Source organism: Neomonachus schauinslandi, chromosome 6, assembly GCF_002201575.2.
Source record: "Neomonachus schauinslandi chromosome 6, ASM220157v2, whole genome shotgun sequence".
NCBI classification, from domain to species: domain Eukaryota; kingdom Metazoa; phylum Chordata; class Mammalia; order Carnivora; family Phocidae; genus Neomonachus; species Neomonachus schauinslandi.
The window spans coordinates 119,419,817-119,443,815 of record NC_058408.1 but is presented as its reverse complement, the minus strand read 5'-3'; the positions used below and the strand labels follow the sequence as shown (position 1 = coordinate 119,443,815).

The window sequence follows — 23,999 nt, the reverse complement described above, 5'->3', positions numbered from 1 at the left end:
TTTCCCAGTGGAGCACCTGTGAGAAACGACCTATGGAGACTCATAAAGTGCTATAAAAAAGAAGGGCTGGACCCACACCTGTCTCTGCCATCTGGTCTTCTCCTCAAGCAATTTCTGTGTTTTTAGAAAATCATGCCTCCCCCACTGAACATATTTCATATTTGATTTAAAAAAAAATCAGTATTTTAAAGTTGGTGAGCTTTGTCAAGGTGCTGTGGGACAGAGACATGAAAAGGTTAAAGGCACAATAAGAGGGAAGTGAATGCTACATATAAAATGTATTTCAAGTCTTCTAGGTTACTCAAGTCCAAAACCTTCTGAATTTGAAATTCCAATGATCAATTTCTGTTTTAGGTCCTTTTTGCTCTTGTAGGGGGGGAAGGCAAAGTTGATTGAAGCAGGTGTGGGCCACAGGCAACCTAGGGGAAAAATTTTTTTTTAGCGATACTAAGTCTCACAATACACACTGGATCAGCGCAAAGCTACTATCAAACATGGCCGACTCAAATCTAGTTCGCTATGCCGAGAGGCGACTCCTTAATTCCTTCACTGAACAGATACTTAAAGAGCACCCACTATGTAATGGCACCGTTGTTCTAGACACGGGGGCTGGGTTTACAGACCAGACGGCCAATGTCCCTGTGCTCTTGTGAAACTTGCATCCCAGAGGCTTTACTGTTGGAGGCAGATCTGAATTTGAATGCTGGTTCCCCAACTTACTGGCTGTGGGATCTTGTTCGAGTGGCTTCATGTCTCCACGTCTCAGTGTCCTTGTCACCACAGGGTAAACTATCCAAGTGGGTTGTTTAAAAGATTTAAAGAGCTATGCGCATAAAACACGCGGCAGAATAGTGGATAATACAACTGTTATTATTATTTGTCTTGACTGTCCAAAAATAATAAAAAGAACATTCCTGGATACTTGACGCCCGTGCTTTCAGTGCTGCTGCCCTCAGGCACATGCGGCATCCATCCTCTGCACCTTCTGGACCAGCCCCAGCTTCTCCCTGATGACACTGTCTATCTGCACTCTAGATTGCTACCCTTTTCCTAGGCCCTTCCTTCATCCTGCAGACGTTAGGACCTTTGCAGCATCAAAACAGCCATTGGAGAAGTCAGTGAATAAAAATGGGGAATGTGCCAGAGAAAAGAACATTTTCAAACAAGTTTGTAGGATTAAAAACTAAACTTTGACAGCCCTGTTTTAAAAGATTTAAAATTATTACAATCAGTTTGCATTTACTGAGTGCTTGGTCTACGACAAGCATTGTGCTAAGTGTTTTTATATGCAGTGTTTAATTTAAGCCTCAAAGCAACTTAAAAAGTGGTTTTTGTTATCCTCATTTTACTGATGAGGGAAACTAAACATGGGAACATACAGGTTAAGTAATCTGTTCAACGCCATAGAGCTGGTGAAGTTGTAGACCCATTAATCAAACCCAGATCAGCCTTACCTCACACCAATACTGTTACCATGTAAAAATTTAACATTCTTATTTAACAAAAATCTAGTGGATCTACAATGGTGATGTACACATCTTTGATGGACAACTATATTTAATCTATGTGAATGTCCTATTGCAAATCCTAGAGTTGTGGAAGATTCATGCCTAAACCACATGTGCTTACAAAATAATCTCTGAGGGGCGCCTGGGTGGCTCAGTTGGTTAAGCGACTGCCTTCGGCTCAGGTCATGATCCTGGAGTCCCTGGATCGAGTCCCGCATCGGGCTCCCTGCTCGGCAGGGGGTCTGCTTCTCCCTCTGACCCTCCCCCCTCTCATGTGCTCTCTCTCATTCTCTCTCTCTCTCAAATAAATAAATAAAATCTTTAAAAAAAAAAAAACAAAAAACAAAATAAAACAAAATAATCTCTGAAATAACAATAGGAAAAGTTTAGGTGTAATATCACTTTTGTCTTAAATTACATTATTCACATTATCCTTTTTATTATTTATTTATTTATTTACTTACTTACTTATTTTTAAGGTAGGCTCCACGTGTAATATCACTTTTGTATTAAATTACATTACTCACATTATCCTTTTTATTTATTTATTTATTTACTTATTTACTTACTTACTTATTTTTAAGGTAGGCTCCACGCTGGGTGTGGAGCCAAATGAGGGGCTTGAACTCACGACACTGAGATCAAGACCTGAGCCAAAATCAAGAGTTGGGCGTTTAACCAACTGAGCCACTAAGGCACCCCTCAGGTTACTCTTTTTAAATTGACAATATTTTTGTTTGTCAATATTTTGAAAAACTAATTTCTGTTAAGTAAATAAGCGTATAACCTTAAAAAAAGCTTCTTTTGAATTTTTTTTCATTTTAGGTCTTTCAATGTAAATCTTATTTAGACATTTCTTAATTATATATATACGTATATAAATATTTGTTTTGTATTTTAATATAATGTTGATGTTGACTGAAATATTCATTCAAGAAACATTTATTGAGCACCTAATATGTGTGTGGCTATTTGAAGAATACAAAGATGTATAAGGCATGGCCTCTGCCTTGAGGGGCTAAATGACTAAGATAAAGGTGCAAGATGCTAAGTGACATAGGATTTCTATAAAATATTTGAGAAGTGAATCAAAGGAATGATGATTTTTGGCTTTACGGAGGAAGTTGATGGGAAACTGGGTCTTTAAGGAGGGGTAGAACTTTCTTGAGTGGAGATACAGCAAGTGAATGTCATGTGTTGAAAGAACCACTTAAAGTATGAAAAAGGAAAGGACAAAATGTGTCTAAGGAATAGCAAAATAGCCTGCTGACTAGAGCATGACAAGAAAGGAAAACTGCTATGTAATCTTGGGGAGAGGACTGTAGAGCTTTATCGGACAGGCTCTAGAGTCTAGAACTTAAACTGAAGGAGAGCAGTAATAAAGCTATTATGGCCCAAGGAAATACCATAAGCAAAGCAGTTTTAAGGAAAATGAATTTAATAAGATAAAATAATTAAAAAGGGAAGAATCTGAGCAAGTAGACCAGGAAGAAGGCTATTTCAATAAGCTAGGAATGAGGCTAAAAACAACTACACCAGGGTGGTGGCCGTGGGAAAGGAAAGGACAGAGTCCAGGTCTAAAATGAAAGGAAGAGCTGACAAAGCTCAGGGAATATATTGGGTGGGAGAAAACTATGATTCTAATAAAAGCAGCGTCTACTCAAATCAGCTCTAGAAATTGTAAGGTGTTTGGGAAAACAAGTAGATCAGCATCAACGCATCAATAATATTAGAAAACAAAGCCATCATTCAAAGCCATCATTATTACTTTCATATGCAAAGCACACTAGATTAAAAAAAAAAGAGGACTACTAACTAGAGGATTTCTTGTACTAACTAAAATACAAGCCAAAAAACTCACCTTAATATTTTTAATAAAAAACACCTTTAAATAAGAATGAACATTATACAATGTACAACTAAAAGCCAGCTAGATTCTAAAAGAGACTACAAAGCAGTTGACTTAGCAAAGTAAAAAGTTGACAGAAAGGAATTATTGGTATTGGTAAGTCTCAAAAATGAATAGAGAACTTTAATGCATACTCTCTCTCATTTCAAGGTTGTATTTACTCCCAAGATTTTTTTCCTACAAAAATGACTTCTGATTGAAAGAATCCTCTAATTCCAAACATATTATTATTAGCAAAACCTACAGATTAAAAATAAAATTACAATCTGGAAATTTACCAGTTAGTAGAAGTTTCATTCTTTGAGATTTTAAAGTTCAAGTCAGCCATTCCTCCTACAGGTACTCTGTCACTTCCTGTAGTAAAATGTAGCAACTTCTTTTGAAGATCAAGAGGAAATCCAAGCACAACATCCCAAAAATATCTAAAGAACACCAAAGGAAATTTATATAAAATGTCTTGTCAAAAATCCTGCAGATCAGAATAAAGTAACATAAAGTAAGCTCTAAGGAAAAAAACTTCCCTTAAACATACATAATAGCCCTTAATGTGAAGTTAAGGAACGACAAGCTTCTATATATGAATTAGATTTTTGACTAACATTATTATGAAAGTAACATTTTTTTTTTTTAAGTAGGCTCCATGCCCAGCATGGAGCCCAATGCGGGGCTTGAGCTTAAGACCCTGAGATCAAGACCTGAGCTGAAATCAAGAGTCAGACACTTAACCAACTGAGCCACCCAGGCACCCCAAAAGTAACATCTTTATAGAATTATAAAAGTAGTCCAACAGTAGATAGTACAAAAGCCATTTTTCTCCTCTATAATTTACAAGCCTTATTTTTTTCAGCACAATGCTAGTAAAATGCTATTTATTTAGTATAGCATCCCTGAAATTCTAGAACCTGTCATTTTTTTTTTTTTTTTAAGATTTTATTTTATGTATTTGACAGAGAGAGGAGACAGCGAGAGAGGGAACACAAGCAGGGGGAGTGGGAGAGGGAGAAGCAGGCTTCCCGCTGGGCAGGGAGCCTGATGTGGGGCTCGATCCCAGGACCCTGGGATCATGATCTGAGCCGAAGGCAGACGCTTAACGACTGAGCCACCCAGGCACCCCCCAAGTCATTTTTTAAACAAGTAAAATCTTGGGGCACCTGGATGGCTCAGTAGGGTAAGTATCTGACTCTTGATTTTGGTTCAGGTCATGATCTCAGGGTCATGAGATCGAGCCCCATGTTGGGCTCTGCGCTGGGTGAGGAGCCTGCTTAAGGTTCTCTCTCTATCACTGCCCCACCCCAGCTCACACGCTCTCTCTCTAAAAAAAGATTTAAAAACGAATCTCTATACTTCTGTAGAAACTTATTTATATCACTTTCTCCCAAGGGGACTGCTAAGTGATTTCATATTTAATATTCTCACATTACTTTCTAAAGATAAAATAAGGCAGTGTGGGACTCTACAATATTTCAGCTAACTTACTTGATTCAAAGATTATAAATGATACAAATAAGTTACACTCTCTTTCATCCCCTCTCCGGCAAGCTGACTCTCAGAAGTAGAATGCGCTAACCTTATAGTTAAGTCTGTTTTTGCGTAGCCATCATACTGAGTACTTCTCTGCAGAGCATGCATGTCCAGTTCGGGACTTCCACAGACTAGAATTTCAACCTCTTCTGGACGAAGCAGCTGCCAATAATTATTTTCCAAAAATGATAATAAAAAGTGATGATTAAAAAAATGAAATTGGAACTATCTTCACTGAATCAAATTACAAAACATATGACTTCTTTATAGTAAACCAAGCCATTTTTATTAAGGAAAAATCTCCATTTTTAGTTTTCTCCTGAGGTTAAGATATTTTTGCTCCTGAAAATTTATAAATCTTGTCAAACTATCAGGCTCTCCCCTTTGCAAATAGTAATTAGCAGTTTGCCAGAAAAACAAGCAGATGACTAAGCATGAATTCAAATGACAACTCTTCCCCGCCCCCTCAGGCCTGCTTGAAACTCTCTTAGCTTATTCCAGCCTCCTTCCAATAGACCACATGCCTCCCAGGGGCACTGTAGAGTTTGGGTACTTGGTTATAGTCTGCCTCGTGTAGTTCACTGGTTTTTTCACCTACGTAAGTTGTCCCTCACCTAAAGAGATTAAAACTTAAGAACAGAGACCATGCTGTGCCATTTAATTCTTATTTTCCCTCCCTCCACCCCCACAAGTAGCAGCGTGTCACAGACAAAACCCAGTTAGAGCTCAATGTAAGTGCTCCTTTTTCAAAGGTGTTTTTAACAACAAAAACGTGACAGAGGTTACCTTAAAACCAGTTCTCTCCTGTAACAATAACTCAGATGGAAGACCTTCCTCCAAACGCACATACTAAAACTGAGGGGAGATGCACGTGGCATGACTAGTGCCCCCTGCGTAGCTGGGGGAGAGCAGGGCTTCTTGAGAAGACTCTCACTGACTTTTATCTGCCATGGTGTGCTAAATGGTACTGACCCACCTTCACCTGGCTAAGGCATGTCAGACCAACCAGAGTTCATCATGACTCTGAGGACAAACTACTTCCTATGGGTAAAAGGTAACTCAGAGTTGCAACAGGAAGCAGTTATAAATATGTTCCTTAATCAGAAGTTGTGGCTTCGGCCCCGGGGCTTACATGTTAACTCTGTTTTCTGGGCTTTGTCCCTCAGTATTAAGAACTTGAGCCTATGGGATCTCTTCATCTACTCTTAAGGAAAATTCTTAAAGCCCCAAAAGACATAGTATAAGACAGAGCTCAAGGAAAGAAAAAGGGAGTTGACTGGGCTTTTCTCCCATTACAGAATTAAGGCTGAAATGAGAAAGCTATTTTTACTTCTAGCTCTACCTTTAAAAAGTAAAAAATATTTTCTATTTTAGAAGCTTATCTATTTAAGGACTTATCTGTCAATATTATAGTATTACAAAATCTAATTGAAAGCATAATTTAGTTTTAAACTCACCATCAGGGCATTTGAAGCACACACACTATGAAATCCGTAATAAAATGCAGCAAATTGCTTATAGATGGATTTGTTGAGAAGAAAGTCAATATAAAGCTGCACATATTCTGGAAAGCAATTTTACATCCGTTAAACAGTAAAAGTAAATGATAAATATTCATGCATTTCAATTAAGAAATGGTGTCTACCTACCTTTCCTATTTTGATTGGTAACTGGAATTTTATCACCACCTGGCTTTAAATTGTAGGATTTAATTATTCCAAATTCTTCTTGAAAAACCTGTTGGGAGATTCCAACACAAGATATTTATTGGTATGGTTAATATAATAATAGGCTTCCATGAACAGGTTTGTAAAAATTTAAGAACATGCCTCTCCCCACCCCCCCCCATACAAACTACAGGGACTTAACCCTCTCTGTGGAGCACAGCTGAATACCTTACTGCTGTTCATCGACTTATGTGGCCGTTTAGATAATACTCAGGTCTTTGGAGCTCTGTGGATTACTCTGACTTCCATCTCCCAATTACTGTTAGGGGAGAGGAAATGAGACCATTTTGGTCTGATCCATTAGTTTCTGCTCCTAACTTCTTGTACTGAAGCTACAGGAGAGGCTTATTTTTTAGAAGCTGAAAAGCTCTGAGAAGGTAGCTGAATTAAGTCAATATGCCAGGTGCCTAGCAGAGTACCTGCACCCTTGGGGAGTTTCTTTAGGCACTTTCCTTGACTGGTCCTCTACACGTGTCTGCGGTATTGTCTCTGCATTATCAGGTTAAGACCCTTTATGATAAGGGATGGTGTGTGTTGATTAATCCTCGTTCCTCTTTTCTAATGATAGATATTGAATAACAAATGGCATTTTTCATATATGAAATACCTAGTTAACAGAAAGCTATTTGCCCTTAACGGTACCTGGAATGTCGAATAGAAATCTTCTTCAACATTGCCTTCATAGGATAGGAGTTCACTTAACCCATGGGCCAACTCCTGTAAAAAGAAATCTGTTACCTGTGTTTTTAATCAAATAATATTACCTAAAATAGTTAAGCAGATCTACCATAGTGAACTCATGTGAGATAGAGTAGATATACTCTTTCAGATTTTGAACTAAAGATAATATTTGGGATATATTTTTCCAGGGCACAAAATGTTTGTTAATGATTTCTACCACGTGAAAGGCTTGGAAAAACTCGGGAGGTCACGTAAGAGGAAAACATCCAGTTCAAATGACAGAGGCATAACTCGAATCTGTTCTTATGCAGTGAGTGAAGAGCACAGTCTCCATCATAATTCACTGCTATCAGCAACATTACTATTTATGAATTCGTAGTATTTTTCAACGTATATTCTTAAAAAATCTGCTGTCTTAGGATTCATCTTTTAAGTATCAAAACACAGTTCATACATGGCACATGGTTTCTACATTTCGGTTACAGTGCCCTTCTCTTCCCCCCAGAGTTGGGAACAGCAGAAGTAGTATTTTCCTATAACTCATGATATCCGTGAACAAAGATTTACAAACAGAAAAACTGACCCAATATCTAAAGATATTTTTCAGGTTTTATGAACAAAATTAAAGTTTTAATTTATTTTTAACTATTAGAGGAAAAGGTAAACAACAGCATAGAATGATCTTAAATACATAATAAATTTTCCATTCTGTTAAAATCAGAAATTTTTATACAAATCTAGGCTGGCATAGATATGGTATGACTGTCATCATTTGCTTCAATTATTAATAAAAATCATGAATGCTGAAAATTATAATTGGGAGTTTGCAATTTTTAAGAACTCCAGAGACTACTAGGTGAACCCAGGGGAAAGGACTTACCATCATCTTTCAGAGATGAAATTTTTAATGACAAAATACAAAGTCAATAGGTTATGAAGTTATGTATTCAGATCTGTTTTATTTGGGATTATAGGCCCTTTATTTCCAGACTTTGTATTTTCAAACTCCTATTTTTGTTGAGAATTTTTTTTTTGTTTACCTATATTGTCAATCTTAGACTCTTAACTGTAATATGCTATTTCTAAAATACTATTAATTACCTGTATAAACTTTTTAGGATTTTGTAAACCTATAATTAGATAAAGAGTGTGTGAATATACTGAATACTGTTTTTACACACCATTTGAATACCCTTCCTGGCCTTATTTAATACAACATATTTGGGAGTGACTTAAGCAGAAGAGATATCACAGTTGCTGATTCAAGGATATGCTCGAGTCTCCTCTGTTCTGAACTAAAACCCTCAAGAGTAATTTTCACAAAGTTAAGGTTGGGAAGATTTCTTATTGTTGCCGCAGGACCATCCTGGTGGTTTGTCTAAGGAAACAGTGGAATATTACTGCATTTATTAGCACCACGCTGTAGGAATCTTGATTCATTATTAAAGGGCCAACATAAGAATATGAAATTAGCACAGTGAAAACTTCAGCTCCATAATATAAAATAATATTTCAGTGTAGTCATTCATAAAATATCCATTATTAACCAAAAAAAAGCTGGCTCTAAATGAGTCAAATTTGAATAGTTTTAATCATAAAATTAGGCAATTTATTGGCAAAAACTAGTAATAAAATTAGAAAATTGGTAAAAAATTTGACAGAAACTTAATATGTGCAATTAAAAAAATTACAAAAATCTAAAATGAGATGGTACTCAGAGATTAGTCTATTCCCAACATTTTACAGGTAAGAAAATTAAGTGAATAATCCAGAGTCATAGCTAGTGTGCTGCAGATACAAGACTATAGAAGGGAGAACTTTGTTGTCATTGTTGTTTTTTAAAGATTTTATTTATGATTTGAGAGAGAGTGAGAGCACGAGCCAGGGGACAGTGGGAGAGGGAGAAGCAGACTCCCTGCCGAGCGAGCAGGGAGCCCGATGCGGGGCTCGATCCCAGGACTCTGGGATCATGACCTGAGCCGAAGGTAGACGCTTAACCAACTGAGCCACCAGGCACCCCAAACTTTCAGTTTCTTAATCAGAGTCCACTCTATTAACTTGTGCACTCTCACATCATACTATTTTTCTAACTATTAAGTCATTTTTGTTTTGTTTTGTTTTTTGTTTCTTTTTGAGAGAGTGTGCATGCTCCGGGGGGGGGGGGGGGGGGGGGGCACCTGGGGGGGGAAGGGGAGAGAGAATCTTAAGCCAGTTCCACATCCAGCACAGAGCCCCACTCAGAGCTCGATCTCATGACCCTGAGATCATGACCTGAGCCAAAATCAAGGGTTGGATGCCCAACCGACTGAGCCACTGAGGCGCCCCACTATTAAATCTTACAAAAATGTGGATTTATGGGCACCTGGGTGGCTCAGTTGGTTGGGCGACTGCCTTCGGCTCAGGTCATGATCCTGGAGTCCTGGGATCGAGTCCCACGTCGGGCTCCCTGCTCAGCAGGGAGTCTGCCTCTCTCTCTGACCCTCCCCACTCTCATGCTATCTCATTCTCTCTCTCAAATAAATGAATAAAATCTTTAAAAAAAAAAATGTGGATTTATGCCCTTAATTGAAAATATCCTAAACCCAACTTCCAAAAATATGTCTGATATCAACCCCCTGGGGAGTATGAAGAGTAGTTTTCTAACCAAACATGTTCTGGAGAGATTTCTCAACTTCCACAGGAAGGCAACTCCTACACCAAACTCCCTGGATCATTAAAACACAGGGATATTTAGATAGGAATACTTAGCAACAGAGATTCTCCACATCTAGGCTACTTGCTAAAGATATTACCAAGAATTTTCTGCTGACCAACAGTTATCAAAACTCAGCTGTAAAAAATAATATTATTATAGGGGATTATCAGAAGGGTATGTATAGTATCTCCTCCTCTACTAAATTTTAATCTTTGATTAAATTTGATGATGAGAAATCTAATTTCTGAACAGAGGAATGTTATAAGAGGCAGTACCATGAAATTCATTTGTTGTATTTATTTTGGAGATGTTTTTGCAGACACTGTTACTGATATAGCACAGTATCATCTTAATAAGAATCCACAGAAGTAATCAAGTACTAAGGGCTTTTTTATCTCATATAATTGCTCCGTATATAAGTTTTGTTATCCCACTGATCCCATAAGGAAACTAGAGCTCATAAAGGTTAAACAACTTAGCCAAGTTCACTGAGCTAGTAAGTGGCAGAGCCTGGATTCTAATCTCTATCTCTCTGATTTCAAAGCCTGTTCTGCTATGCTGTAAGAGCTTAGGAGTGCAGCAAAGTGGGTGATCTCTCTCTAGGAGGAAGGAGAAAGCTAGATGAAGAAGGAGATGGGTAACATAGGTAGAGGGAAACTATATTTAAAAACAAGAATAGCATTAGGAGAAAGACTTCAGGTGGAAGAGAGATGATTTAGCATTAAGGAATAAGATGCTAATAACTTTATACTTACAGGCATAATTTGACACAAGTCGTCAGTGGTCACACTGCAGATGCCTACTGGTATATTTTGATCACTAGGAATGATGGGAGGGCTCAATAATTTCTTGTAACAGCAGGGGGGGGAAACGAATATCCAAGGTAATGCTGTTATAAACAGCTAGTCCCATAAGCTATGCATACTGAATGTTAAGCATTAACATAAAATCCATGACAACAAATGAGTTCTGAATTATGCATCAGTCTATTTCTTGCATACTTCTTTCAGACCTAACACTGATTTTAATTAATCCCACATACTTCTTTTTCTTTATTTTCCCTTTATTTTACAGAATATAATTCCTTAATTACCAAAAGTCATGTGAAAAGGGGGGCGGGGTTGGTTGATAGTATTTGATGATTTCCCCAGGAAAATTTATCTAAGATCACAACAGACAGCAATTTCAGACATTTCATAAATTATTTGACATACAAGAAAACACTTTCTAAATTGATTCTAAATTTAAATGATGTTGGTGATTTTATAATTAGAAGGAGCAATTTATTCAGAACCCAATGCAGAATACACTACTAATTTTGGTTATCATTTTAACTATTTTAAAACTAAATACAGACTATGTAAAGAGAGCTGAACCAAATAAACATATGGACACGGACAATTACACACACATACGCACAGATGTACGCACACGCTACTGATAGGCTAACAAGACAATTACTCTCCTACAGAAATACTTGAAAGGCTTTTATCACTTGGAGTGTACACAAAGTGTTGAGGTTAAAAACTACAGATGTGGGCGCCTGGGTGGCTCAGTTGGTTAAGCAACTGCTTTCGGCTCAGGTCATGATCCTGGAGTCCCTGGATCGAGTCCCGCATCGGGCTCCCTGCTCGGCAGGGAGCCTGCTTCTCCCTCTGACCCTCCCCCCTCTCATGTGCTCTCTCTCTCATTCTCTCTGTCTCAAATAAATAAATAAAATCTTTAAAAAAAAAAAAAACTACAGATGTTATATATATATATAAACCCTGCCCAGTTACATTTTATTTATTACTTATATGGCAGAATGTAACTTATCCATTTGCTGAAAGAGGGGTTTTAAATGTCATATTTCAGCTGTCAAATAAAGAGTATTATATCAAGTTATTAAAGAAGTCATTACTTTTATAGGCTCAAAAGGAAATCTAAACATATGGGCTGGATAAATTGCTGAAAATAATTTTTAAAAATTGGAAGACAACGAGTATTTCAATTTGCCAAGGCAGAATGAAAGTTAATAGTAATTTAAGGAATAGATATATTATTTTATAGGTAACCGTATCAACAGAGACCGAGCAGTGTATTCTAGAGAGAGATACTGAAAATGAGATCTAATATACTTCCATCCTTGTGATAATAGCAACAATGATAGTGACCATAATACTATGACGGTTACCATTTATGATCATCTACCACAGGGACAAGTTCTAAGCATTTTTCATTAAAACTTAAAAAAAAAAATTATAACCCTAAAGGCAGGTTCTTAGCAGATGAGGAAGTAGCCCCGTAAGATTTGCCACAGGGCAGTTTCATATGCAGACTACAGTGTTTCATTTCACACTAAGTCAGCCCGTGCTGGTTGAAGCAAGGACGAGACGAGGATGGGGGAATTCCGCTGGACCACTGAGGCATCAGGTGGTGCAAACAGGGTAGATTTTAAAAACCCTGTTTCAATGGCCCTTTTGGTGAAAGCACTTCTAGTTTAAAAAAATTGTTATATTATGGCTCTTCATGCAATCTTCAAAACATTTTACAATTATTATTACAGGTTTCACTATATAACATTTCTTGTAAACTCTGAAGCCTTACTGTATTTAAAACTGAAGTATTAGGAATGCAATGCTGGCAGGACTACCAGAACAACAAATCCCTGGTCCTGAAACTGAAAGTGAAAATATGTACAGAACCAACTATATTTTCTCAATATAGAATGTGTGTTCTCAATTTTTACTTCTCACTTTGTTAGATCTATCACCTACTTACATGATCATAATCCATTATCATGTCATATTTTTCCTATATATTTCCTATACATTATCATGCTTTTTGGGCATCAATCTCACTTTTTATAGTATTTTTGTGAGTGTGCATGTGAGATAAATACACATAATAATGAGATAGTAGTGGCTATAATCATTTAAGTTTAGATTTAATTAATTAACTGGAAATATGCAGCATATGTAAATATTCTTAATGTGCTCACTCTTTTGGGTAATGATTCAATAGAAACTAGTGCCTACTGCAAAAGAAGCCAATTAGTAAACTTATGATTTTATGGATAGCACCATTCTAAAAATGTGATTTAAGCTAAATAAGATCTAATACTGCATTATAAATATTAGAAAGTCAAAATATCATCCAAATCTAAGCTGTGATAAGAATGTAAAGTATGACAAACATATATATCAGGGAATTCAAATAGCTTGTAGTGTAGTGAGAAGTATTGGTGACCCAGGCCTTCAATGAAACTGAAACATTCAACAAATGATTACTGTAGATAACACTATAAATATAGACGTCTAAGAACTGATGAGCACTCCAGATTGTGGAACCTGGTGCTCTGGACCTTTGGACATGACGACATATATAAAATTTCAAAGTAGTTTACCGTCTTAATGTGCAGTTTTCTCCCTGCTAACTTTTCTTCCATCCACTTTCCCAATCTTAATATACATTCCTCAGGATTTATTTCAACAAATGCAACTGAACATTCCAAGCCCTAAGATCACTCCTGATTCCTTTGCTCAAGGTGTCCTCTGTAACTCAGGGTGCCCTCTGCTTCAATCAAGGGGCCTGCACACTTCTCTGTAACAAGCCCAGGTCAATGCAGCCTGGTTTCTAGCCATTCTCCTATGTCTGTGTCCTACTCTCTCCAGCCCTGTGCTAATCAGATAGAACTGTTCCATTTTTAAACCTCTACCTTGTCTGGGAAGAATACACTGACTCTTTTCCTTCTCAGAACTCCTTAGCACTTAATGTCAAAGAGTCATGAATCAGATGACCTTGAATTGGTGGTCATCTGCCCAGCTAGATGGTAAACATTTTTAAAGCTGGATATTTTCCCCTCTTTTAACATAGGTATCTCCAGTGCTTGCTCATTTATTTACTCTTCCCTCCTTTCTTCCACAGACAATTATATTTCTTAAAATTAAAAAAGTTAATGTGGCAGGTATCTTTTCCAATCCCCTACCCAATGCAGGAATGTCCTCTCCACTACACCTGATAGGGATCAGAGGATGGCACAGGGATTTATATAATTTTAAAAACACTATACAATAATGCCATATACTTTCAATATTCCCATTCCATTCAGTTTTTAATTTGTGTGGACGTTTCCAGAGTTAAGGGCATATTAAAGACCTAGATTTCATTTCCACAATTTCAATTTATTAAACTAAGCGAAATAAGCACAAAGTGAAAGAACAGAAAAATAGCTCATTACGAATGGAAAGTATACTTTAATTTTAAAAATGTCCTAATTTTCTGATAAATCAGATAATATATGAAATAGGAAATAACTATTTTTATTTTGAGATATTTTCAGAGAAAAATATAAAAAAATTCCTAATTCCTTTTAATTAATTAAGTCTGGTGACATACAGCTGTGATACTGCAAATAATTGAAAATCTATTAGTAATTTTGACAAGAATGTTAAATCTGAATAAAAGGCTTAATGTGAACAGCTTTCCAAAATTCAGATAAAATTTAAAATCTCTAGTGTACTAGCACCTCCTAGTGGAACGTTTAAAGGATACAATTCCAACCAATCGGAATTCAGAATAGTTATCACATTTAAAACTGCTAAACCAATGGCAGTGTGAATCCTTGTGATATGTAAACATGCCTGAAAAAAAGAAACATAATTTCATTAGCATGACTGATTAAAAAAAATCAAAGTACTAAAAATGTACATAATATCTCATCTATTAGAAGCAAGACATTTCAGCAATAGTTCCATTACAGACCATCTTTCATGTTAAAATATATAAAATATATCCACAATGATGTGTAAGAGCATTTTACTGTTTATTGGCATCCTGAACCAAGGGCATAAATGGGTTAAAAAGAGAAAACTAAATCAGTTGATTTTCTTTTATAAAAACGATAGTTTTATAAGTTATGATCAAAATTAATTTTGAGGATTATCTGGAGATTTTAATTCATCCATGTCATCTCTATTTTCCATTGCCAGAAAGAGGTTATATATACATATATACAAAACAAAGAGTAAGAAAAACACTTAAAACTCTCTTTGAAGGGGCGCCTGGGTGGCTCAGTTGGTTAAGCGGCTGCCTTCGGCTCAGGTCATGATCCTGGAGTCCCGGGATCGAGTCCCGCATCGGGCTCCCTGCTCGGCGGGGAGCCTGCTTCTCCCTCTGACCCTCCTCCCTCTCATGCTCTCTGTCTCTCATTCTCTCTCTCTCAAATAAATAAATAAAAACAAAACAAAACAAAAAAAAACTTTCTTTGAAGAAAAATCTTTTATAGACACTAAGGATTATATAGGTGTTTTCTCTAAATAAGATAAAATTTAAATTTCAAAGCTTACTTTTGTCTTAAAAATTAATTAATGAATTCTTATTTATCAAAATGGCTCAAAATCTAGTGAAAGAGGCTTCAAATATTAGTGTAGAGCAAACTACAGTCTTGTTTTTAAAGATTTTATTTATTTATTTGAGACAGAGAGAATGAGAGAGACAGAGAGCACATGAGAGGGGGGAGGGTCAGAGGGAGAAGCAGGCTCCCTGCCGAGCAGGGAGCCCGATGCGGGACTCGATCCAGGGACTCCAGGATCATGACCTGAGCCGAAGGCAGTCGCTTAACCAACTGAGCCACCCAGGCGCCCTACAGTCTTGTTTTTAAATTCTGAATGTTCTTTATTTCAATGACAAATTTTTATGCATTTAGTTTATTCAGGAAAGATGAGGATGCTGCCTTGCAAATATATACTTTCAGTCTTTATTGTGTAGGATTCCCAGTAAGATAATGAACATTTCAATCATTAGTTTGCTCACTTTTAAAAATGTAAATAACAATCCTTAAATTACTCAACATTTATGGTTGACAAAAAAATCTATAAAGTCATAGGGTAGGTTAAAAATAAGAGTGCCTACTTAATCTAACAATTATGAAGAAACACTGTTCATAAAAACTGAATACTCACCATAATCTGGATGAAAAATTTGGCGAATTAGAAGAAGGAACCATTCTTTAGTCAAGCCACCCATGTCCAAACCAGCTTCCCCTACAAATGTAACTTTCAGCTTCTTTTTTAAGTCTGCTCTTTTCCGGGTTAACTATTTGAAAAAATTATATGGTAGAGAAGAACAAAGGGCAGTAAAAAGGAAATTAACTTTTTTAATTCTGGGAAATGCATTAGGCAATCTTTATCTTTATTTACAATGTCACAAAACTCACTCCATCCATTCATCCAATAATTTGTCAGTTACTGTGTGGATTAAACATTATTATGTTTGTTGTAGAGATCAAGAGAAAGAATTAGAGGGTCAAGTACCTTGCCCAAAGTTCCTGTCTCCTGGTATCATATTGCCTCCAAGATTTTAATTTAGCAGGTTATATCATAAAATATTTCATTTCCTTTTCTTTAACTTTCCTTCCTGATTTTAAAAATCACATAATGTGGGCGCCTGGGTGGCTCAGTTGGTTAAGCAACTGCCTTCGGCTCAGGTCATGATCCTGGAGTCCCTGGATCGAGTCCCGCATCGGGCTCCCTGCTCGGCAGGGAGCCTGCTTCTGCCTCTGACCCTCCCCCCTCTCATGTGTTCTCTCTCTCTCATTCTCTCTGTCTCAAATAAATAAATAAAATAAAAAAATCTTAAAAAAAATTAAAAAAAAAAAAAAATCACATAATGAAATTAGCCATTATCTTATAATAGCCACATGAAGATCTGGCTGAAGCACTGTACATACATGAAGCTCCGTACAAACAAAGTAGGTTTGGGCCTGAGTACACTCAATATCCCCTGGAGGTCAGACCTCTAATTCTAAAGATGAGTAATCTCAGGCCTGGAGAAGTTAAAATGACTTGTTACATACCCAACAAGTAACAAAGGTGGGTCCAGAATCTAAGTTACATATTCAGAAACACAAATTGCTCACTTAAGTGTTCTACATAAAATCCTTTTCTGGGGAGTTAACCACAAACCATTAATAAACATATAAATAATGAACATAAGGCTTATTATGTGAATACACAACTGATTTTAACGATGGTATCAGAGTATGAGGAAGCACACTTACTGGCATACAAAAATGAAAAACAGATTACTAAGACTTTAGTAATACACCATATTGTAGAATTTATTTAAAGCTTTAATCAATTAGTACCATTTTGGAATAAATGATCTATACCTCATCAAGCGAATCACTAACCAGATGTGTCCGTCTTACTTTCATATTTAGAAATAACATGTTCATATCAGGTCTCTGTCTTCGAGATACTTTATCCACCAGACTTTGCTATTTAAAAAAGAAAGCAAACATTTTTACTTTTACTTAAACTATAATTTCATTTAAAACATTTTAGCACTGTAGTAAAAATCACTTATATCCTTCTCTATGCCATCTCTCATATAAATATTTTCATAAACTCAATTATACAAATTATTATTATATATTAATTGTATATATCTTTTCATTTTGAAGCAATGGTAACCAAAGGGGGGTTCAAAATATAGGACCAAAAATAATTCACCTTCTATAGTAAAGAATGTTGCATTACAGTTTCCATATGTCTCATCTCTCAAATAGCAACGCTATTTGTTTAGTAAGTATAAACATAAAATGGGAACATTTGAAATGAGGTATATACTATTGATGATAAACCTGGCTTAAGCTTTTTAGATACTGAATTTACTGGAAAAGCACAGTTAATCTACTTTTAGAAAGTAATTTGTCAACATTTATCAGAAACATTAACAATGTCAATACCCTTTGTCCCAATAATTCCACTTCTGGGAATTCTAAACACAAAAAATATGCAGTGAAAAAAAAAATATGCTCATCACAGCACTACCCATAAAAGCAAAACTTTAGAAATATATAATATATGTATCTATCTAATGTAATATAATACAACTACTAAAATGGATGGTTATAATTATGTAAATAACATGGAAAATATTTAAGAAAGGTACAATTGAAAAAAGCAGGGAACAAAAGTGTGTATACAAAATTGTTTCAACTCTATTGCCTTTTAAAGATAATATAGAGAAGAAATATCAACAGAAAATTTACTAAAATATTAACAGTTTGTGTATGTTATGTTTGGGTAATGGAAATGTCTGGGTAATGGAAATAGGGGTAATTTAAAAAACTCTAAGGTTTTTCAAAATATAAGTAATGAGTATGTAAAAAACACATTAAAAATACCTATTAGAAGTAGTTAAGTATCATAGGAAGTCTACATGCTTGTACAATTTATAGAATTTAATTTGATTAAATAATTCTTATCAGACTACTTCATCTTCTTTGGTAGGAAAGAAAAATTATTGTAGACTAGAGATGACACTTCAGACATTTTAAATAATGCAGTGAAGTGCTTTAGTAGATAAAATTTTAATACTACAAATCTGTATAAGGCTATATCCATGATTTTGTAGATTACTATAATAAAACAGTCTAATTCAGAGCACTTCATTTCTCTAATTTAAAGGCTTTTAATGGTTTGGCTTTTTTTCTTCTTCTCTGGGTTCTCCCATTGATGCTCAGACAGATCTATATTCCTGGGATGGTATCCTACGTTATGGGCCTATTATCCTACCCTTTCCTATGTTATGTTCATAGTCTAGCTCCTGGAAAGCCACCACACTGGAAATAGCCAGCAAACAAATTTATACTAAGATGCTAATGGTAGACAAGGCTTAGTGGTTACTCTTCCCATCAGGAATATTGAATAGAAAACGCTTCGAAGGAAAGAAGTAATCCCTAGAAGGTAGAATTTAGATCCAGTCTGATGAGGAAGCTATTTTTGGTTGGGGAATCTCTTGCAACTTCAGATACCATATAAGCTCTTGTTTACATTAACTACCTGTAAGGCTGTCTGTCTTTGTGTCACTAGAATCACCAGCCATTAATTCTAAGTGGTGTGGCTGTTTACAAGTTAAAATGTTGGGAAACACCCATAAGAACAGCTAATGCCATTTAACTCTTCAATCTCTCCTCACTTGTGTCCATGCTCAGTGGAAGACAGCCTGTGACAGAGTCTACAGCTGCCACTCTCCTTTTAATTAGAAGAAAATTCCATAAAAGGAGATAGTTGATGTTTTAGGTGTAAGTGACATGGCAGAAAACTGCTCAGAGGAACGGAGATAAACTTCTAGCTCTTCAGATTTTCTTTTTTTTACAAATATAAAAAAGTCACAGCCCAAAGTAAAAAAGTACTAAAAAGGCACATGAAATTGCATAAATGCAGCTAACAGAAACTGCCAAATGAGTAGCTGTATAGACTAATCTTTGAGCCAATATCTACCCGAGATTAAGTAATAATTCTGATGCCAAATATACCTGTTTAAATTTACTTTTCAGGGGGGTAGAGTGGCTTTGGAACTCCCTTGGTACACACAGGCAATAACGTTTCTTCTAATATTCTCATAGTCAGTGTGAGCTGGCTCTGGGATGTCACCAGTCACTCAACTCTTTTGTCCTGCTCTGTGATAGAAAAAAATACTCACCTTCTGGGAACTGAATTACCGAAGAATAAACATTTCTTATTTTTTAAAGCATTTTAAAGTATTATAATTTATACTTTAGGAATGTTTTTATATTCTTGGACAAGACATGGAAATCATTTCTTTTTATTTTGAGGATCTCTTTAAGACTACTGCCAACCTTCCCTCTAATTTTTAAAGTAGTGAGTGTCCCGAAAGCAGATACTCAAAATATATGGGCATTGAAATGTATAGTCTAGAGCTCTGATAAAAGAAAAACTGCTCACTCAGTCCATCTCTCTTAGATAGCATTCGTAAGTTTTCCTGTGCTGTGCTGAGACACGTAAGGACAGGCCCAGAGATAAACTTCATCCTGCTGGGTGGTCTGCCTACAGCCAGTCTGGCTGCTACCCCAGTTTCTATGGGTCTCCATGCCTTTTGGTTTCCTAAGAATCCATAAAACATCTTTCACCTCTCCTGGACATATTTCTCAGTTTCCCAAGGTTGTACATCTCCTAATTTTGGGGTTGTTCCTGTTTGATTTTCATAAAGCCTAGAACATGCGGCAGCAGTTTGAGCGGTGTGCTCGCTGTAGTATCCGCCAGTGCTCCGCTGGCTACCGTGGAGCTGGAATATGGTATCCATGGCATGATGTCCAACAAGTTCCCAGTACTTTGGTCTGTGAGAGGTATTGCATCTTCCTGCTCTATTTATAATATGATGAGGGGTATCTCTTTCCTGTATCGTGAACAGGTTTAAGCACTTTTGGAGGGAGTTATAAAATGAATTTTACTTTTAACATTTCCTGATTATGCTAGAACAATTCACAAGACATTTGATTTATTTATTAAATTATTTACTATATTGATTATAGTCAGCATAAATATGTTTTTGTAGCTGGCTTACCCTTGCGATGCTTATCATCTGTTGTTCTGAGTCTCTTTGAATAATGATTTTTTTTGCAGCTATAGAAATAACGAATGGGTACTGACAGAAGGAAAACCTGCTCAACAAGTGAAAACAGAAAAAGCAAAATGGTGTATTTTTAGCAAAATTATACTAAGGGAATATCTAAGGTACCCCTCCTAACAATAGAAAACATTACTTTTGTATTGTGTTTTACCATTTACAAAATGACTTTATGTGCATCACTTCTTTTAATCCCCACAGCCTTGTGAAGTCCACATCATTACTAGACGTGCTGTGTGCTCATTCTCTAGAGGAAGCTACATCTAACATTCTGAAATGTACTAACCACGTATGTGGTTTACACAACTCATTTCAGTTTATGTACAGTCACCTGTAGATCATTACCTGTGAAAATATGGCCAACGCCAGAACCCGGAGGCAGAAGTACTCACGAAGGAGGATGAGGACAGAAAGTTCATGTGCAGAAATTATAAAAATCCATTATTACATGGATATTTCTCGTGTGCAAGCTTCAGAAATGAGGAAATCTAGCAATAACTACAGTAGTAAAAAGCAAAGTAATAAATTTAAGATCCATAAAATAAAAGTATGCTGCTGCTGGTATTGCGTTTAATGGTGTAATAGTATGAAATGGTATGTATTTGTAAAGACACGACATTATGATCCAAGGTCAAGAAAATAACTAACTTCCTCCCTTCAGAGCTGATCCCGTGTTACATAAAAAAGCCACAAACTACCCAGAGAAAAATGCATTTAGAGAGAACTAGTAGGTGACAGTGACACTTCAGGAGGCCGACTCCAGCGGAAGTGGCTGCAATGACTCCATCAGTGACAGCTGGAATCCATCCAACTATAGTCAAGCACTGGGTGTGAAGAAGGCATGAGGAGGAAACCGGAGACTACTGCCCTAGTGCGAACCACAAATAAAATAGCTTTCTCCAGAACGCAATTGTTAATAAAAGTTGTTCAGTACTAATGTGTAATAGCTTTGAATCACTAAGTGCTAACTAAAAATTTGGAAATGAAAGAAGTGCAGTGAGCTTAGTAGGGTATATCTTGGTCTTATTATGTATTTTAAAACTGTGTGGCTCAACCCTTCCCTAGTCATGCATAGAAAAATGATACCATGTGTGTGACACACCGAAATAAACAGATGTGGCTGCTCATTGCCAGAGGTGACTTGCCCTCGGGCTCCAGGTCCCCCTCTAAGTCCAGGCTGGCTTCCCCCAAACTGAAAGGATCACAGGATTAAGCCCTCTGTAGCTCCTTCTCGGAACACTGGGGCTGTGGCACAGTGGTTAGAAGAGCTCTGTATCAAAAGATGCCACTGAAATATGCACAGTAACTCTTGGAGTTGTTTTGTGGTTTTGTCTACAACACTGTAATTATATTAAAGTTGGAGAAAAAAGTGTCTTTGTAAAATAAATACACTTGGTCAAGAAAATACCCATCCGACAGAACCAAGTCCCCAGAAACAATTGTTGTTTAGTTCTGAGTGTTCAGATGTGGATTGAGATATGTCCAGAAGGCCAGTCTATGGTTTTGGGCCAATTGTGACAGAAAGGGTCCCTGGCAGATTGAACCAATTTATAAACTAATCTGGGGTTTTGAGGTTACTTATATCCCTACCATATCTCTTAAGTCTCCTTTAGAACAGACACACTCTCCAAGATATCACATGGTCTGGGAAAAAGTTATGTTTGGCATAGTCATGCTGGTTTAATCCAAACTATGAGTGTGGATATAGGTGCAGCATATTAAAGAGTTTGGTCAGGTGTTTTGAAAACCTATTACACTATTGTAATAAATAATTTGTGGTGAAGCCCTTTCGCTGTAACTCCCATTCTTTTTATATTGTGGATAAGGGACAACCACCTTTTCTACAGAATGAAGGAGAAAAGGAGTGAACTGTACGTGTGTATGTGTGCATGTGTGTGACGACTGTGTTACAACAGGCATTGGCAAACTATGGCCCATGGGGCAAATACGGTCTACCACCTGTGTACAGAAAGTTTTCTGGGACACAGACACATCTGTGTATTTACATATTGTCTAACGCTGTTTTTGTGTTACAGAGGTATACCAGAGTTTGTAAAGTCCAAAGAGTCAACAATATTTACCATCTAGTACTTTACAGAGAAAGTTTGTGACCCCTGGACTGGATGACAGCATAAAAAAGAAGATACAAGAAACTTGCATACTAAGATACAACTTTGCCCTTCTTGAAAAGATGTTGTTAATCAAACCAAAACCAAATTAACATGTACATAAATTCAAAATGTAAGAAAAAGAAAATGCTTTAAGAAATATAATGATGTTTCAGGGCTGGATATCTAAACTATAAGTTTATACATAAAGATATGTGCATACTTAAATTTATACAAATTTAACATCCAGTCATTATTTTGAATAGTATTTCATTTAGGTAAGTAATCAAAATGAGCTTCTGATTGTACCTGTGAGAGTTTCCAAAGCTCTGCCAGGTGTGGTATTCTTCCATGAGATCAATGTGATCCAATGTTGAATTATAGAAATCAGTATAAGGAATAAGGGGAGGATGAACCAAACTGTTTGCAGTATCTGTAAAGATAAATTCTAACAATGATCTTTTCTAACATGTGCATGATTCATTCTAATAAGAACATTTTCATGCTCACCAGATAGACTTTATCTAGAAATTCCTATTTTAAGCCAACCGTAGCTCCTAATTAAAAAAGTAGTTTTAAAATTGTGATTCAGGGGACACCTGGGTGGCTCAGTGGGTTAAGTGTCTGCCTTCGGCTCAAGTCATGATCTCAGGGTCTTCGGATTGAGCTTGCAACCCAGGCTCTCTACTCAGTGGGGGAGTCTGCTTCTCTCTCTGCCCCTTCCCCTACTCGTGCTCACTCTCTCTCTCTCAAATAAATAAATGAAATCTTTAAAAAAAATTGTGGTTCAGATGCAGCCAATCATTTCTTGCTTTTATAAAACAGCTTGTGGTGGGGATTAGAACAGTATAGTAAAGGGAGTACACAGGTGAGCCCCTCTTTACACTACTTTCCCATCAGTGTGTTCTCTCCTAGGAGTTCTTGGGAATCAACGCAAGTGCCTGTTTTCTTAGGGGTCTCTACTTAGCAGGTCACATGCAGCAGATGGCCAGAATACAGAATACTGCCCAATAAAATGCATAAAGTTTTTTCATGCTATACATTAAATGTGAAATCCAGTATCAAAACAGGAAAAAATCACAACTCTTCACTTCAAAGGAAGGTTTTAAAATTTAAGAACGCCTCTACAGTACTTTGAGATCCTTACAGAAATGTCCCTAATATTTAACAAAAGAGAAGACAGAGTAATAAAACCTACTAAGTAAAGCCAACACTTTGGATGCTGATGGGATCCACCAGGAACACTTTGTTATAGGTGGAAATTCTTCAGGCTTTGCAGGAAACAGGCGCAAAGAAATAAACTGCAGCAATCTCTCTACCAATTGTTTGAACCTCTTCTGGGATAATCTGGTAAAGATTTTGAAATAATTCCAATCAAATCACATTTTCTATTTTGGCAATATGTTAGCTATCAAAGTGTATCCAGTACACATA

The 23,999-nt window shown here is 36.5% G+C and overlaps 1 protein-coding gene across 1 annotated transcript in view; it reads right to left on the bottom strand.

Annotated features, from left to right (window-relative positions):
• Window positions 1-220: 220 nt before the first annotated feature.
• Window positions 221-23,999, bottom strand: part of HECTD2 (HECT domain E3 ubiquitin protein ligase 2) — a 72,129-nt gene continuing 48,350 nt past the window's right edge. Inside the window, 15 exon segments of the mRNA XM_021700278.1 lie at window positions 221-378; window positions 380-419; window positions 3,696-3,839; window positions 4,985-5,100; window positions 6,396-6,502; window positions 6,588-6,675; window positions 7,308-7,382; window positions 10,797-10,907; window positions 10,909-10,956; window positions 14,575-14,663; window positions 15,984-16,116; window positions 17,192-17,299; window positions 20,395-20,491; window positions 22,875-22,998; window positions 23,764-23,912. Of these exon segments, the coding sequence (XP_021555953.1) occupies window positions 298-378; window positions 380-419; window positions 3,696-3,839; window positions 4,985-5,100; window positions 6,396-6,502; window positions 6,588-6,675; window positions 7,308-7,382; window positions 10,797-10,907; window positions 10,909-10,956; window positions 14,575-14,663; window positions 15,984-16,116; window positions 17,192-17,299; window positions 20,395-20,491; window positions 22,875-22,998; window positions 23,764-23,912 (1,510 nt within the window). The 3' untranslated portion in view covers window positions 221-297.